This window comes from Palaemon carinicauda, chromosome 36, assembly GCF_036898095.1.
Source record: "Palaemon carinicauda isolate YSFRI2023 chromosome 36, ASM3689809v2, whole genome shotgun sequence".
NCBI classification, from domain to species: domain Eukaryota; kingdom Metazoa; phylum Arthropoda; class Malacostraca; order Decapoda; family Palaemonidae; genus Palaemon; species Palaemon carinicauda.
This window is the reverse complement of record NC_090760.1, coordinates 3,869,248-3,882,759: the sequence shown is the minus strand read 5'-3', so window position 1 is coordinate 3,882,759 and position 13,512 is coordinate 3,869,248. Positions and strand designations below refer to the sequence as shown.

Here is a 13,512-nt window from a genome sequence, read left to right as displayed (position 1 = left end):
AGAATAACACTAGGTCGGGGTTCTTCTTGAACAAGGAGATCCCTTTTCCCAACAGAGCTGGGTCCAGCCACCACATTAAAAGATCCTTGATCTCTGTCGGAATGGGAAAAGAAAAAGTGTCCTCCTGGATCTTTCTGTTCCAAACCTTTGCGAGGAAGTGTTGCAGAGGCCTTAGGTGCAGTCTCCCCAAAGGGACAAACTGCTCCAGGGAGGATAGAGTTCCCAGCAGACTCATCCACTCCTTCGCTGAGCATTCCTGCTTCCTCAAAAAGTCTTTGACTTTGTCCAGGCACCTGGTCTGCCTCTCCTGGGAGGGAGAAGCCTGAAAAAGAACTGAATTCAGAACTATCCCCAAATAGAGAATAGTCTGATTCGGCTCGGTCTGAGACTTCCCCCAGTTGACGATGAGTCCCAGGTCCTGAGTGATCGTATAAGTTTTCATTAGGTCCTCCAGACATTTCTCTTTCGACTGTGACCGGATCAGCCAGTCGTCTAGATAGAAGGAGACCCTTATCCCCACCTGGTGTAACCAACCTGCCACATTTGCCATTAGTCTGGTGAAAACTTGGGGAGCTGTGCTGAGACCGAAGCAAAGTGCCCTGAACTGGAAGCACTTGCCCTGGAACACAAACCTCAGATATCTCCTCGAAGACGGATGAATGGGGACGTGAAAATAAGCATCCTGCAGGTCGAGAGAAACCATCCAGTCTCCTGGACGAACTGCAGCCAGCACTGACTGAGTCGTCTCCATGGAGAACTTTGTTTTCTCCACGAAGGCGTTCAGAGAGCTGACATTTAGGACTGGTCTCCATCCACCCGAGTTCTTGGGAACCAGAAACAGGCGATTGTAAAAGCCTGGGGAGGCGAGGTCTTGAACTGGCTCTATTGCTCCCTTGACCAACATCTGGTCGACTAGCTCCAGAAGAGCCTCTCGTTTCCCCGCGACGGTGTACTGAGCCACTAAGGCTAGGGAAGAGTCTGAGAGAGGTGGTCTCTTTAAAAAGGGGATCTTGTAACCTTCCTTGACGACTGAGAGGGACCAGGTGTCCGCCCCTCTCCTTTTCCAAGACTGCCAAAAACGAGACAGTCTTGCCCCTACTGGTGTCTGGAGGACTTCCATCTCATTTTTTGGACCGGGGCCTAAACGCACCCCTGCTGGTCCTTGGCCCTGACTCTTGTCTTCTCCCCCTAAAATCCGCTCTCGAGGAGATCCTGCCCCGAAAGGACTGTTGAAACTTCTTCTCCTCCTCCTTCAGAGGAGCAGGAGCAACAGGTAAGGTCTTTCTAGCCGACCGAGACAAAAGGTCCTGAGTAGCCTTCTGAGCCAGAGAAAGGGAGATATTTCTGACCAGAGCTTCAGGAAAAAGATGACGTGAAAAAGGGGCGTAAAGTAGCTCCGACTAATGGGCAACAGTCACAGATCTAGAGGTGAAGGAGCACAAAAGGGCCCTCTTCTTTAAGACCCCTGCTGAGAAAAGGGAAGCCAATTCATTAGCTCCATCCCTTAGAGCTTTGTCCATGCAGGACATGATACTCGTCAGGTCCTTCGCGTCCTCCAGGAGTTCAGACTTCCTGGCCAGAGTCCCGAGAGACCAGTCCAGGAAGCTGAAAACCTCGAAAACCCTGAAAATTCCCTTGACGAGGTGATCAAGCTCCGACATGGACCACATCACCTTGGCAGAGTTTAAAGCATGCCTTCTTGCCGAGTCCACAAGAGCCGAGAAGTCACCTTGGGAGGAGGAAGGCACTCCTAATCCCAAAGGTTCCCCTGTCTCATACCACATACCGGCCTTGGAAACGAGCCGAGACGGTGGAAAAGAAAAGGTTGTCTTGACAGCTTGTTTCCGTTCCTTCATCCAATCATCCACTTTAGCTAGAGCTTTCCTGGCTGAAATTGAAAGTTTCATTTTGATGAAGGCCGAAGACTTAGTAGCTTTCTTCCTGGTAAATTGAGACTGAGGAGAACGAGGGGCCGAAGGTTGAAATTCCTCCCCATAAAGAGCCAAAAGAGAGCGAGAAAGAACCTTGTAATTGCTAGAAGAGTCGGCAGGTTTTTCTTCCTCTTCCGAAATATCTTCGAGGTCCTGCTCAAGGATAACATCCCGAAGAGTTGGGCTGCCAGCAGTCTGGCAGCGAGAGCTGTTTGAATCCTGGCGCCGAGCGCCGCTAACATCCAGTCGGCGAGAAGCGGTATCGTCACGATGGCGAGGAGCGGTATCATCACGATGACGAGAGGCAGTATCGACACGATGACGAGAAACGGAAGCGTCCTGAAGATGCAGGCTGCCGTCGCCTTGAAAATGCAGACTGCATTCATCCTGTTTCCTAAGAAACGAGGCAGTAACGTCCAGGCGTTTCGAAAGGGAAACGGAATCGTCACGGCGCCGAGAACGAGAGGCAGTATCGTCCTGGCGCCGGGAGAGGGGGGAAGGCAATTCCTGGCAGCGTGCCGATGAAGAGGGTGTGCGTTGTCGTACGGCCGACGAAGTGCGCAGAGGTTTCTTGGGAGAGATACTTAAATCTCTCTTAGAAGAAGATCTCTTAACAGGCAAAGAGACGTCCTTACGTCTGACGGACTGAGAAGGGTGGCTGAAAGCTTTAACTAACGATGAAAGTTGTTCCTGCATAACAACCATGAAAGCTTTAGCAACCTCCGCTGGCTCTCGCGGTGCCGAAGACGGCAGTTGTCGTATGGCTTGACTGGGAGCGCTGGCAGAAGAAGCAGGGAGTCTAGCAGGATTAACTGGGCTAAGGACTCTCTGTTTCGCCCTTTTAACAGAAACATCGAAATCGTCTTCCGAAGGATCAGGGTCTCTGCTACTCGAACCGGGAGAGGGAGAGCGAGACTGCACGTCCCGGTTCCACCCTCTCTTCATTGGTCTTGATTCGTAACGCCAATTACGTCTGGGAGAACGATCAGGCGAAGACACAAACGAATCCGACACGCCTTTCCTACGGCGGTCAAGAGCAGCCTAGGAGATCGCAACAGGACTGTCTGAGGCGACGACTGACCGAGGATAAGCACCTCTCACCCCCTTTCGGCTTTCGACGTACCTTCTCCCTTGGTCCTGGGAGCTTGGTAGAGGTCTAGACCTAGGGGTATGACAGATTCGATCAGTCGCCACCTCCACTGCACTTTCACAAGCACTAATTTCACCTACACCCTTACCTTTAAAGGCCTCCAACTGCGCTTTAATGGCCTCCAATTCAGCAGCTAATTTAGCATACCCAGGGTCATCCGTAGGCACAGATCCTGTAGAAGGGGCAGGAGTCACTACATTTGGGGAAGGAATACCTTCCAAAGGGGTTACAAGCAAAGGGTCAATAGATAAATCTAAGCTAGGCTCACTAGCAGACTTTGACTTTGATTTAGCTCTTCTAACTCTATCAATCTCAAGTTTGCGCACATAGCGCTTCATAGCTAACCAATCATCATCATTTAAAACCTCGCATTCCTTGCACTTATTATCTAAAGCACATTCAAACCCCCTGCAACCCATACAGATAGTGTGAGGATCAACCGAAATTTTCGGCAACCTCACCTTGCAAATATCATTCGCACAAACACGATACTGAATTTTCTCACTCATGATAATAAAGGAAAAAACACAAAAAAAAACAAAAACAACACGATTGCCAAATCCCAACACAGTGTACTTCACCAAAAACGAAGTCCAAAAAGGCGATGAAGGGAAAGCGATCCGAAAAAACTCTGAAAGGCGGACCAACGATGTTGTCGATCCGGCCGGCAGAGATAATCTGAGGAACAGAAAACGGGAATGATTCCAAGTACCACCCTGTAAGGGTTGTTAACCATCTAACCACACAACCACCACAAGGCGGTTGCCGCGATTTTCGATTAAATTCTGCCGCAGTCGGAGACTCAGCAATATATATATAACTGCCAGGTAAGTTCTATTCATAAAATTGCAAATTGCATTTGATCCATTCAGATACATTATGCTATGTGTTTTTCAGGCATCCACTAACTTGCTTTCAAATATTAGAAACTATTCCTTCCTTACGGGGAAGTTGCTTTATATAAAATAAGACTGACGTTACAACAGCATATGTTAGGCTGGCAAATTTGATAAAATAAAAGGTGAGTAATTGTGTTCAATGTTTCTCAAATATAACATACAATTAGGATTTTATATTAACGGCTGTTAATTTCCGTCCCTTTCAAACCTCTTGATCAATTTATAATGTGTTTTCTTGTCAACATAGTGGGTGAAAAATTACCCCAAGATTTTCTACACATTCAAAATACAAAACATACACCAAAAAATGGTCTTTTGCTTAAAACATTATTACAGTAAACGGTAATTTACACAGACCACAATGCTAAATAATTAAACTCTTAGTTCATTACAAAATAAAATACTCGTATACAGTATCACAAATTTTTAACAGAACACATACTTTAAAATATCCATCCATATACCAAGGCACTTCCCCCAATTTTGGGGGGTAGCCGACACCAACAATGAAACAAAACAAAAAGAGGACCTCTACTCTCTATGTTCCTTCAGCCTAATCTTTAAAATATAGTACTCGATAATTAAGTCCTCAGTTAGGAACATAACTCTAACCAGTTATTTCTTTGTGAAAGAAAAAATCGTGATTGCTGTACCTGATTTATCATTGAGAACTGCATCCTGCATTTTCTTCCAGAGGAATGAAGTTTGGGTAATTGATTGTCGTTTGTTCCCATTTCCTTTTCTGAAAATTCAAGTACAGTAAAGTTGTATTTCATTCTATGAAAACCAGTATTTCAATATTGTAAACTTTAACCTAAATTTAGAACAACAAAAAGCTCTAATCAATACTACTGTACTTTACACAAACCTTTTCCGTATTTCTTAGGTTCCGTCCGCATGTCATTCTATGTTCACCGTAAGCTGTTATATTTTGAAACTGGCTTATCCACTCTGAATCCAGCCAAAATGATGCATTGTCAAATACATCAAGAAGTGTCATTCCATCATACTCTGTAAAAAAAATTATATTTCAATACTCATTTCATTTATAATTTTAGGATACAGATATACATTACAGTACTAATGGCCATGGATATACAGTATTAATTTTCATATCAAAGTACAACGCTGTATGATGCATTCTTATTTTACAAGGACTCACTTTCAGGTGACTTTGCTGTAATAAGCCCAAGTCCAAGCCACATTTTCAGTTCTTCATATTCAGAGGTATTGTTTGATGGGTTCAGGGCTGGTTCTGCTTCTTCTTCTTCCCCTTCCTCTTCTATGCTAAAAGGTCCATAATTAGATTTAATTAGTGCACTGCATTTTTCATTAAATATTGCAAGAAGATTGTCACGTTAAAAGCTATTTTAAGGATTTACAGTAGGCCCTGCTGCTTCCTCCGGTCGCCTTGGATGACCGCGGAGGTAGCAGCAGTAGGGGATTCAGCGTTATGAAGCTTCATCTGTGGTGGATAACGGGGGAGGGTGGGCTGTGGCACCCGAGCAGTACCAGCCGAATTCGGTTGAGTCCCTCGTCAAGCTGTTAGGAGCGTAGAGTGGAAAGGTCCCCTTTTTTTTTTTATTTGTTTGATATCGGCTACCCCCCAAAATTGGTGGAAGTGCCTTGGTAAATGCATGGATTATTACTGTACTGTACCATATTACAAGATTAAATTACTCAACAATGTTGGCTACCGTGGAGCTTATAAATTCTCCAATGAATCAACAGACTAGTTACAGAAATAAACAACTATTAACATAAATCATTTATACTAAGGAGTTAATGTAAGAGATGTAATTGAACCGTTTTCATTTATTAGCAGTAATTATGTGGCCTCAAAGAAGGAAATTATATTGAAATCTATAACAAGATTAGGTAACTGATTAGTCTTATAAAAGTCAAAACCTCTTTAAGATATAGAAAACTTAAAAGACTAAATGGTGATAACAATTTAACGACAATCAGAAAAGAAAATGGGTTAAATACTGCAATGTAATTGTTCAGTGGCTGCTTTCCTCTTGGTAAGGGTAGAGCTATGGTAAGCAACTCTTCTAAGAAAAGGACCCACAAAAATCAAATAATTGTTCTAGAGTGCCATACCCTCCTTACCATGATCTTTCACTGTCTTGGGTTAGAGTTCTCTTACTTGACGGTAGACAAGGGCATGCTATTCTGTCTTGTTTCTCTTCCTCTTGTTATTTTGAAGTGTCTATAGTTTATATATGAAAGATCTAATTTAATGTTACTATTGTTCTTAAAATATTTTAATTTGATTGTTTATTAATTCTCTTATAGTTTTTATCCTTGTTTCCTTTCCTCACTGGGCTATTTTTCCCAGTTGGAGCGCTTGGGGTTATAGCACCCTACTTTTCTCACGACAGTTGTAGCTTAGCTTATAATAATACTGTAATAATAATAATAATAATAATAATCATAATATGTTATTTTTATTAATAAAATAAATTTTTGAATATACTTACCCGGTGATTATATAAGCTGCAGCTCTGCTGCCCGACAGAAAAACTCTACGTTCAAAATACGCCAGCGATCGCTATGCAGGTAGGGGGTGTACATCAACAGCGCCATCTGTCGAGCAGGTACTCAGTACTCAATGTAAACACAGAACCAATTTTCTCCTCGGTCCACTGGGTCTCTATTGGGGAGGAAGGGAGGGTCCTTTGATATATAATCACCGGGTAAGTATATTCAAAAATTTATTTTATTAATAAAAATAACATTTTTCAATATTAAACTTAGCCGGTGATTATATAAGCTGATTCACACCCAGGGGGGTGGGTAGAGACCAGCATTACTTGTTTACATTATTATGAGCTAAGTATTTTGTATTTCATTTTAGCAGTTATTCAAAATAACAAACATAAAATAAATAAGTACCTGGTAAGGAAGTCGACTTGAACAATTACTCTGCCTTTTTAAGTACGTCTTCCTTACGGAGCTTCGCGATCCTCTTAGGATGCTGAGCGACCCCTAGGATCTGAAGTATCAAGGGTTGCAACCCATACAACAGGACCTCATCAAAACCTCTAATCTAGGCGCTTCTCAAGAAATGACTTTGACCACCCGCCAAATCAAGTAGGATGCGAAAGGCTTCTTAGCCTTCCGGACAACCCAAAAACAATAATAAAACATTTCAAGAGAAAGATTAAAAAGGTTATGGAATTAGGGAATTGTAGTGGTTGAGCCCTCACCCACTACTGCACTCGTTGCTACGAATGGTCCCAGAGTGTAGCAGTTCTCGTAAAGAGACTGGACATTCTTAAGATAAAAAGACGCGAACACTGACTTGCTTTTCCAATAGGTTGCGTCGATTATACTTTGCAGAGATCTATTTTGTTTAAAGGCCACGGAAGTTGCGACAGCTCTAACTTCGTGTGTCCTTACCTTCAGCAAAGCTTGGTCTTCCTCATTCAGATGGGAATGAGCTTCTCGTATTAACAGTCTGATAAAATAGGATAAAGCATTCTTTGACATAGGCAAAGATGGTTTCTTAACTGAACACCATAAAGCTTCAGACGTGCCTCGTAAAGGTTTAGTTCGTTTTAAATAGAACTTAAGAGCTCTTACAGGACATAAGACTCTTTCTAGTTCATTTCCAACCATACGATAAGTTTGGAATATCGAACGATATTGGCCAAGGCCGAGAAGGCAGATCGTTTTTGGCTAGAAAGCCAAGTTGTAGAACATGTAGCCGTTTCGGATGAGAATCCGATGTTCTTGCTGAAGGCATGAATCTCACTGACTCTTTTAGCTGTGGCTAAGCATACCAGGAAAAGAGTCTTTACGGTGAGATCTTTCAGGGAGGCTGATTATAGCGGTTCGAACCTGTCTGACATAAGGAATCTTAGTACCACGTCTAAATTCCAACCAGGTGTAACCAAACGACGCTCCTTCGTGGTCTCAAAGACTTAAGGAGGTCCTGTAGATCTTTATTGTTGGAAAGATCTAAGCCTCTGTGACGGAAGACTGATGCCAACATGCTTCTGTAACCCTTGATAGTGGGAGCTGAAAGAGATCGTTCTTTCCTCAGATATAAGAGGAAGTCAGCTATTTGAGTTACAGAGGTACTGGTCGAGGATACGGATACTGACTTGCACCAGTTTCGGAAGATTTCCCACTTCGATTGGTAGACTCTAAGGGTGTTTGTTCTCCTTGCTCTAGCAATCGCTCTGGCTGCCTCCTTCGAAAAGCCTCTAGCTCTCGAGAGTCTTCCGATAGTCTGAAGGCAGTCCGACGAAGAGCGTGGAGGCCTTGGTGTACCTTCTTTACGCGTGGCTGACGTAGAAGGTCCACCCTTAGGGGAAGTGTTCTGGGAACGTCTACTAGCCATCGAAGTACCTCGGTGAACCATTCTCTCGCGGGCCAGAGGGAAGCAACTAGCGTCAACCTTGTCCCTTCGTGAGAGGCGAACTTCTGCAGTACCTTGTTGACAATCTTGAACGGAGGGAATGCATATAGATCTAGGTGTGACCAATCTAGTAGAAAGGCATCTATATGAACTGCTGCTGGGTCCGGGATTGGTGAGCAAAATATTGGGAGCCTCTTGGTCATCGAGGTTGCGAAGAGATCTATGGTTGGCTGGCCCCAGGTGGCCCAAAGTCTCTTGCATACATCCTTGTGGAGGGTCCATTCTGTTGGAATTATTTGTCCCTTCCGACTGAGACAATCTGCCATGACATTCAAGTTGCCTTGGATGAACCTCGTTACTAGTGATATGTCTAGACCTTTTGACCAGGTGAGGAGGTCCCTTGCGATCTCGTACAACGTCAGAGAGTAGGTCCCTCCTTGCTTGGAGATGTACGCCAAAGCCGTGGTGTTGTCCGAGTTCACCTCCACCACTTTGCCTTGAAGGAGAGACCTGAAGCTTTTCCAGGTCAGACGTACTGCCAGTAGCTCCTTGCAGTTGAAATGCATTGTCCTTTGACTCGAGTTCCATAATCCCGAGCATTCTCGACCGTCTAATGTCGCACCCCAGCCTACGTCCGATGCGTCCGAGAAGAGAACGTGGTTGGGAGTCTGAACAGTCAGGGGAAGACCCTCTCTAAGGTTGATATAGTCCTTTCACCAAGTCAGACAAGACTTTATCTTTCCGGAAACCGGGATCGAGACCGCTTCTAGCGTCTTGTCCTTTTTCCAGTGAAAAGCTAGATGGTATAGAAGAGGACGGAGGTGTAGTCTTCCTAGTGACACAAATTGATCCACGGATGACAGTGTCCCTACCAGACTCATCCACAGCCTGACTGAGCAGCGTTCCTTCTTCAGCATCTTCTGAATGGATAGCAGGGCTGGGGGCTGATCGTCTTGTTCAGCAACGTCCTCATCAGAGGGTTCCTCATCCGAAACTGATGAGGAAACGGCAACGGAGTGGGCAACGTCTGACTCGCTGAATCCGGTCACACTGGTGGATGCGTGACGGAGCCGGACGCAATATCATGGAACTGCTGCACAGTCTGTGAACTGTCAACAACCATGGGTGTGCGAGGAAGTACAGCGTCAACCCGAAACTGTCTAGACCGTCTGGGTTGTGCAGTCAACACCCTACCGGGTTGCTGAGGTTGACGCACTGCGTCACAACAAGTCACCTCTGCTGGTTGTTGAACGTCCTGAACGTCAACAACCACCTCCGAGCGTCGCTTAACGTCAACGTGCGACTGGCAACCCACACTGGGTCGCATCGGTGGAGGAACCACCTCAACTGGCAGACGCGAGTAGGTTACCTCAGCGTCAACAGGGCGCACAACCGACCGGTTGGAAGGTTGTTGGCCAGAAGGAGGAACCACCTCAACTGGCAGACGCGAGTAGGTTACCTCAGCGTCAACAGGGCGCACAACCGACCGGTTGGAAGGTTGTTGGCCAGAAGGTTCTTCTCCGCATTTAAGTCCTCTATCAAGGACGCAAGCTTGGACTGCATGGCTTGCAGCAAAGCCCATTTAGGGTCTACGGGAGCAGGTGTGGCAACAGACGGGGTTAGCGACTGAGGCGGAACCGTTTACCATCCCTGAAAGCCTTGTTATGTGTGACATAATAGTACAGCAAAACTTCAAAGGCTTGACAAAAGCTGAGAAGTTGACCTGTAAACAACTTGGAGCGTCTCCTGGCTAGGCGCCAGGGCGAGTCTACCAGAATTGAGAAGTCTATCTGGGCAGAGGCATGAACTCCCAAGCCGAGAACTTCTCTCGTGTCATATCAGACTCTCGCTCTATAAGCCAGTTTAAAAGAAGGGAAATCAAAGGCTGTATCCCTAAAAACTCCTCCTGGTGCAAAAACCAGTCGCCTAGCCAACGTAACGCTCTCTAGGAGAGCGAGAGAGCACTAGCTTAAAAACAACGGCTTCGAAGTAGCTAGGCCTAGTGTAAGTTCTGACGTTTAGGCGAACGAGGAGCAGCAGTTACAAGATCCGGACGAAGATCCTTAAAAAAAATCATCATGATTTAATTAAAGTCCATAGGAGGCTAAGCAGCTTAAGGCTCCTCTCCATCTGACAGAGTCCTCAAGGGAATATCAGTAGGAGGGAGAACAGCAACTTCCTCATCTACAGGAACCTTGTCCGATAAAAGCTAGGTTACCTCAGTGAGTCTCTCACTGGAGCATTAGTAGCAGACCAGAAGGCAACGTCATGTAACTGCTTGACAGTCTGTGAACTGTCAACAACTGAACTGTCAACCACAACAGGTGCGTGAGGACGTACAGTGTCCACTCGAGACTGCTTTGACTGTCTAGACTGAGCAGTCAAAACAACTCTAGAATGCGGAGGTTGACGCACCGCGTCAAAACAAAACAACTTAGACTGTTGTTGTACCTCGCGAACGTCAACGGAAGGTTCCGTGCGTCGCTGAACGTCAACATGCGGCTGGCAGGGTACACTGGAACGCATGGGTGGCGGGACTCTCTCAGCTGGAGTGCGGCAGAAGGTTGCCTCAGCGTCCACAGGACGCACAACCGTGGTTGGTTGTAGGCTAGAGGTTGGTGTCAACCTTCTCCGCACGAAAGTCCTGCATCAATGACGTTAACTGAGACTGCATGGTCTGCAGCAAAGACCACTTAGGGTCTACAAGAGCAGGTGCGGCAACAGACGGTGTGACTGCCTGATGCGGTACCGCTTTGCCTCTCTTAGGAGGTGAGCAGTCGTCGGAAGACTGCAGCGAGTCCGAACTGACCCAGTGGCTACAACTGGGCCGTTGGACTTGCGCGGAAGGGACCGACTTGCGCTTAATAAGCCGCGAGACCTTGGTCCATGGTTTCTTACGAAAAACCTCTTCCGCAGACGAGAAATAAATGGGCTCTCTCGTCTTTGTGTGGGTGGGGCGATCTTGGGTAGATACGCCCGAAACCACGGAGGGAAAAACGTCTGTTCGTTGATCAAGGCCTCTCGAACCCATAAGTCGTTCGACATTACTTCTCCCCTGGGCTTGGGAGCTTGCAAGAGGTCCCGGACTAGGTGAACGACAGGCACGAACAGACGAACCCTCGGACGCAACACTGTAACACTTTGCACATATCACTTTATCGATTTTCTGTTTTGCACTTATTTCACTGAAATCGAAACTTTTACTGATTTCTACCTGAAACACGCAATTCTACCCTTCATTAAAAGGTAGTAATTGCGAAATCAGTCGTATAATGCAGCTCATTAATACTAGCAAAAAACAGAAAACATATATAAAGATAAAAAATTCAGTGGCTGGGAAAGAGACTAAACACTAGTTCAAATAAACTACGTTTACAATCTCTCACCGCACATAGCCTGGGGACAAGAATAAAACCCTAGAAACGTTTTACCTTCCTCCCCGTACAGAGACTAAGGACGAGAGTAACACGAGAACAACGTTACCCGCTTGAACGGAACGTTTTCTCTCCTCTCTCTCCCTCCGTCTCTATCTCTCTCTCTCTTTCTCTCTTGATTTCGCACCTAAGAGAAGAGCCCAATTATATATCGTCCAAAAAACATGTTATTTGACTAAAGGAAAAAAACTGAAAGGTTTTCCAAATAAAAAGTTCCTTTAATTTAGAATTTAAAACATTTAAGCTAAGAAAGAATGAACAAAACGTCAGAATCGATTTACTCTTATTGCAAAGTGAAACCGTGATACACTCTCTCTCTATCGTAACGATAGAGCGCATGTTGAACGTCCTGAACGTCAACAACTGCATAGTCTAAAAAAACTAAACGTTAGTTCATCTTTGAAAACAGTACGAAGACTATCAAAGAAATTCTTTCATAAAACATTAAATTTAAAAAGTTTTAATTTCTTTAAAGGCTAAATACGATATAACGGGCTCAACGTTGATTAACTTCGGTTCCAAGTTAGGACCGCCTACTATCAGGAAAGGTCGCATATAAACAAAACATAAAAATTTATTTTTATATGTTTATAATAAATGGAAAGTTAACGGAAGAGGCCTAATAAAGGCGGAGAGATATAAGATATATAGATCTATAACGTGTTAAGCAAAATTACTAAAAACTTAAACACACTTCCGTCTAAGGGAAGGGTCGGCCATTTAAAAGTGAAAGAGAGTCCATACTCTCCTTGTCACCATAATTAAATCTATCCAAAACGAGTTCAAGTTTTGAGATGAAGATAAAACACCTGCATAGCGAAAGCTCAAAACTAGAAATGTGTACTTCACCAAAATATGTGAAAACCAATCCAGTAAGCAATAGCGAATTTAGTAGGTCTTGCCGGTGGCACGACAGAGAGAAAATTGGTTCTGTGTTTACATTGAGTACTGAGTACCTGCTCGACAGATGGCGCTGTTGATGTACACCCCCTACCTGCATAGCGATCGCTGGCGTATTTTGAACGTAGAGTTTTTCTGTCGGGCAGCAGAGCTGCAGCTTATATAATCACCGGCTAAGTTTAATATTGAAAAAATACAGTATACCGTATAGTGTAGAAAGCAGCTGTCTCCAAACACTTTGAGGAAAAGAAGCATCAGAACTTACACTAAACAACTTATTTGGGAGTTTTTAGCAATAAGATTTAATTCAGCGCCTATCACTCAGACACGCTGTTTACAGCTGGCACATTAGCTGCTGCACATAAGATGAGGTTTATGGATGAATGGCATGGCCTTTGCAACAGCAATTCCAGTGCAATAGCTCTGGATTTATTTTGTGGATTTAACTTTTTGTTTGGTTTAACTATATTTCTTCAGAAATAGAAATAACCCATTATAATCTTCAAGTCTCCTTCATACTACGACTATAGTCAATTTCTTTTAGTGAGGCATATTTGCACCGACTCGCAGCGGTGCCCTTTTAGCTCGGAAAAGTTTCCTGATCGCTGATTGGTTGGACAAGATAATTCTAACCAATCAGCGATCAGGAAACTTTTCCGAGCTAAAAGGGCACCGTTGCGAGTCGATGCCAATCTACCTCGCTAAAAGAAATGGACTATAGTAACAATAAGAAAAGCACTAGCGTAATTTATCTATAAAGTAAACCTGTGATAGGCTAGTGGCAGAGCTTACAAGCAAATAAACCGTCACTGCCATCGGAAACGTAATG

General features: G+C 44.6%; 1 protein-coding gene across 2 annotated transcripts in view; it reads right to left on the bottom strand.

Moving 5' to 3' along the window:
- Positions 1–13,512, bottom strand: part of LOC137628726 (DBH-like monooxygenase protein 1) — a 76,691-nt gene that overhangs the window by 16,582 nt on the left and 46,597 nt on the right. For both annotated transcript variants that reach the window (XM_068359899.1, XM_068359898.1), the window contains exons 14-16: positions 5,143–5,267; positions 4,849–4,991; positions 4,634–4,722 (exon numbers count right to left, since the gene is read on the bottom strand). In XM_068359899.1, the coding sequence (XP_068216000.1) occupies positions 4,642–4,722; positions 4,849–4,991; positions 5,143–5,267 (349 nt within the window). In that variant the 3' untranslated portion in view covers positions 4,634–4,641. The remainder of the gene's footprint in view (positions 1–4,633; positions 4,723–4,848; positions 4,992–5,142; positions 5,268–13,512) is intronic.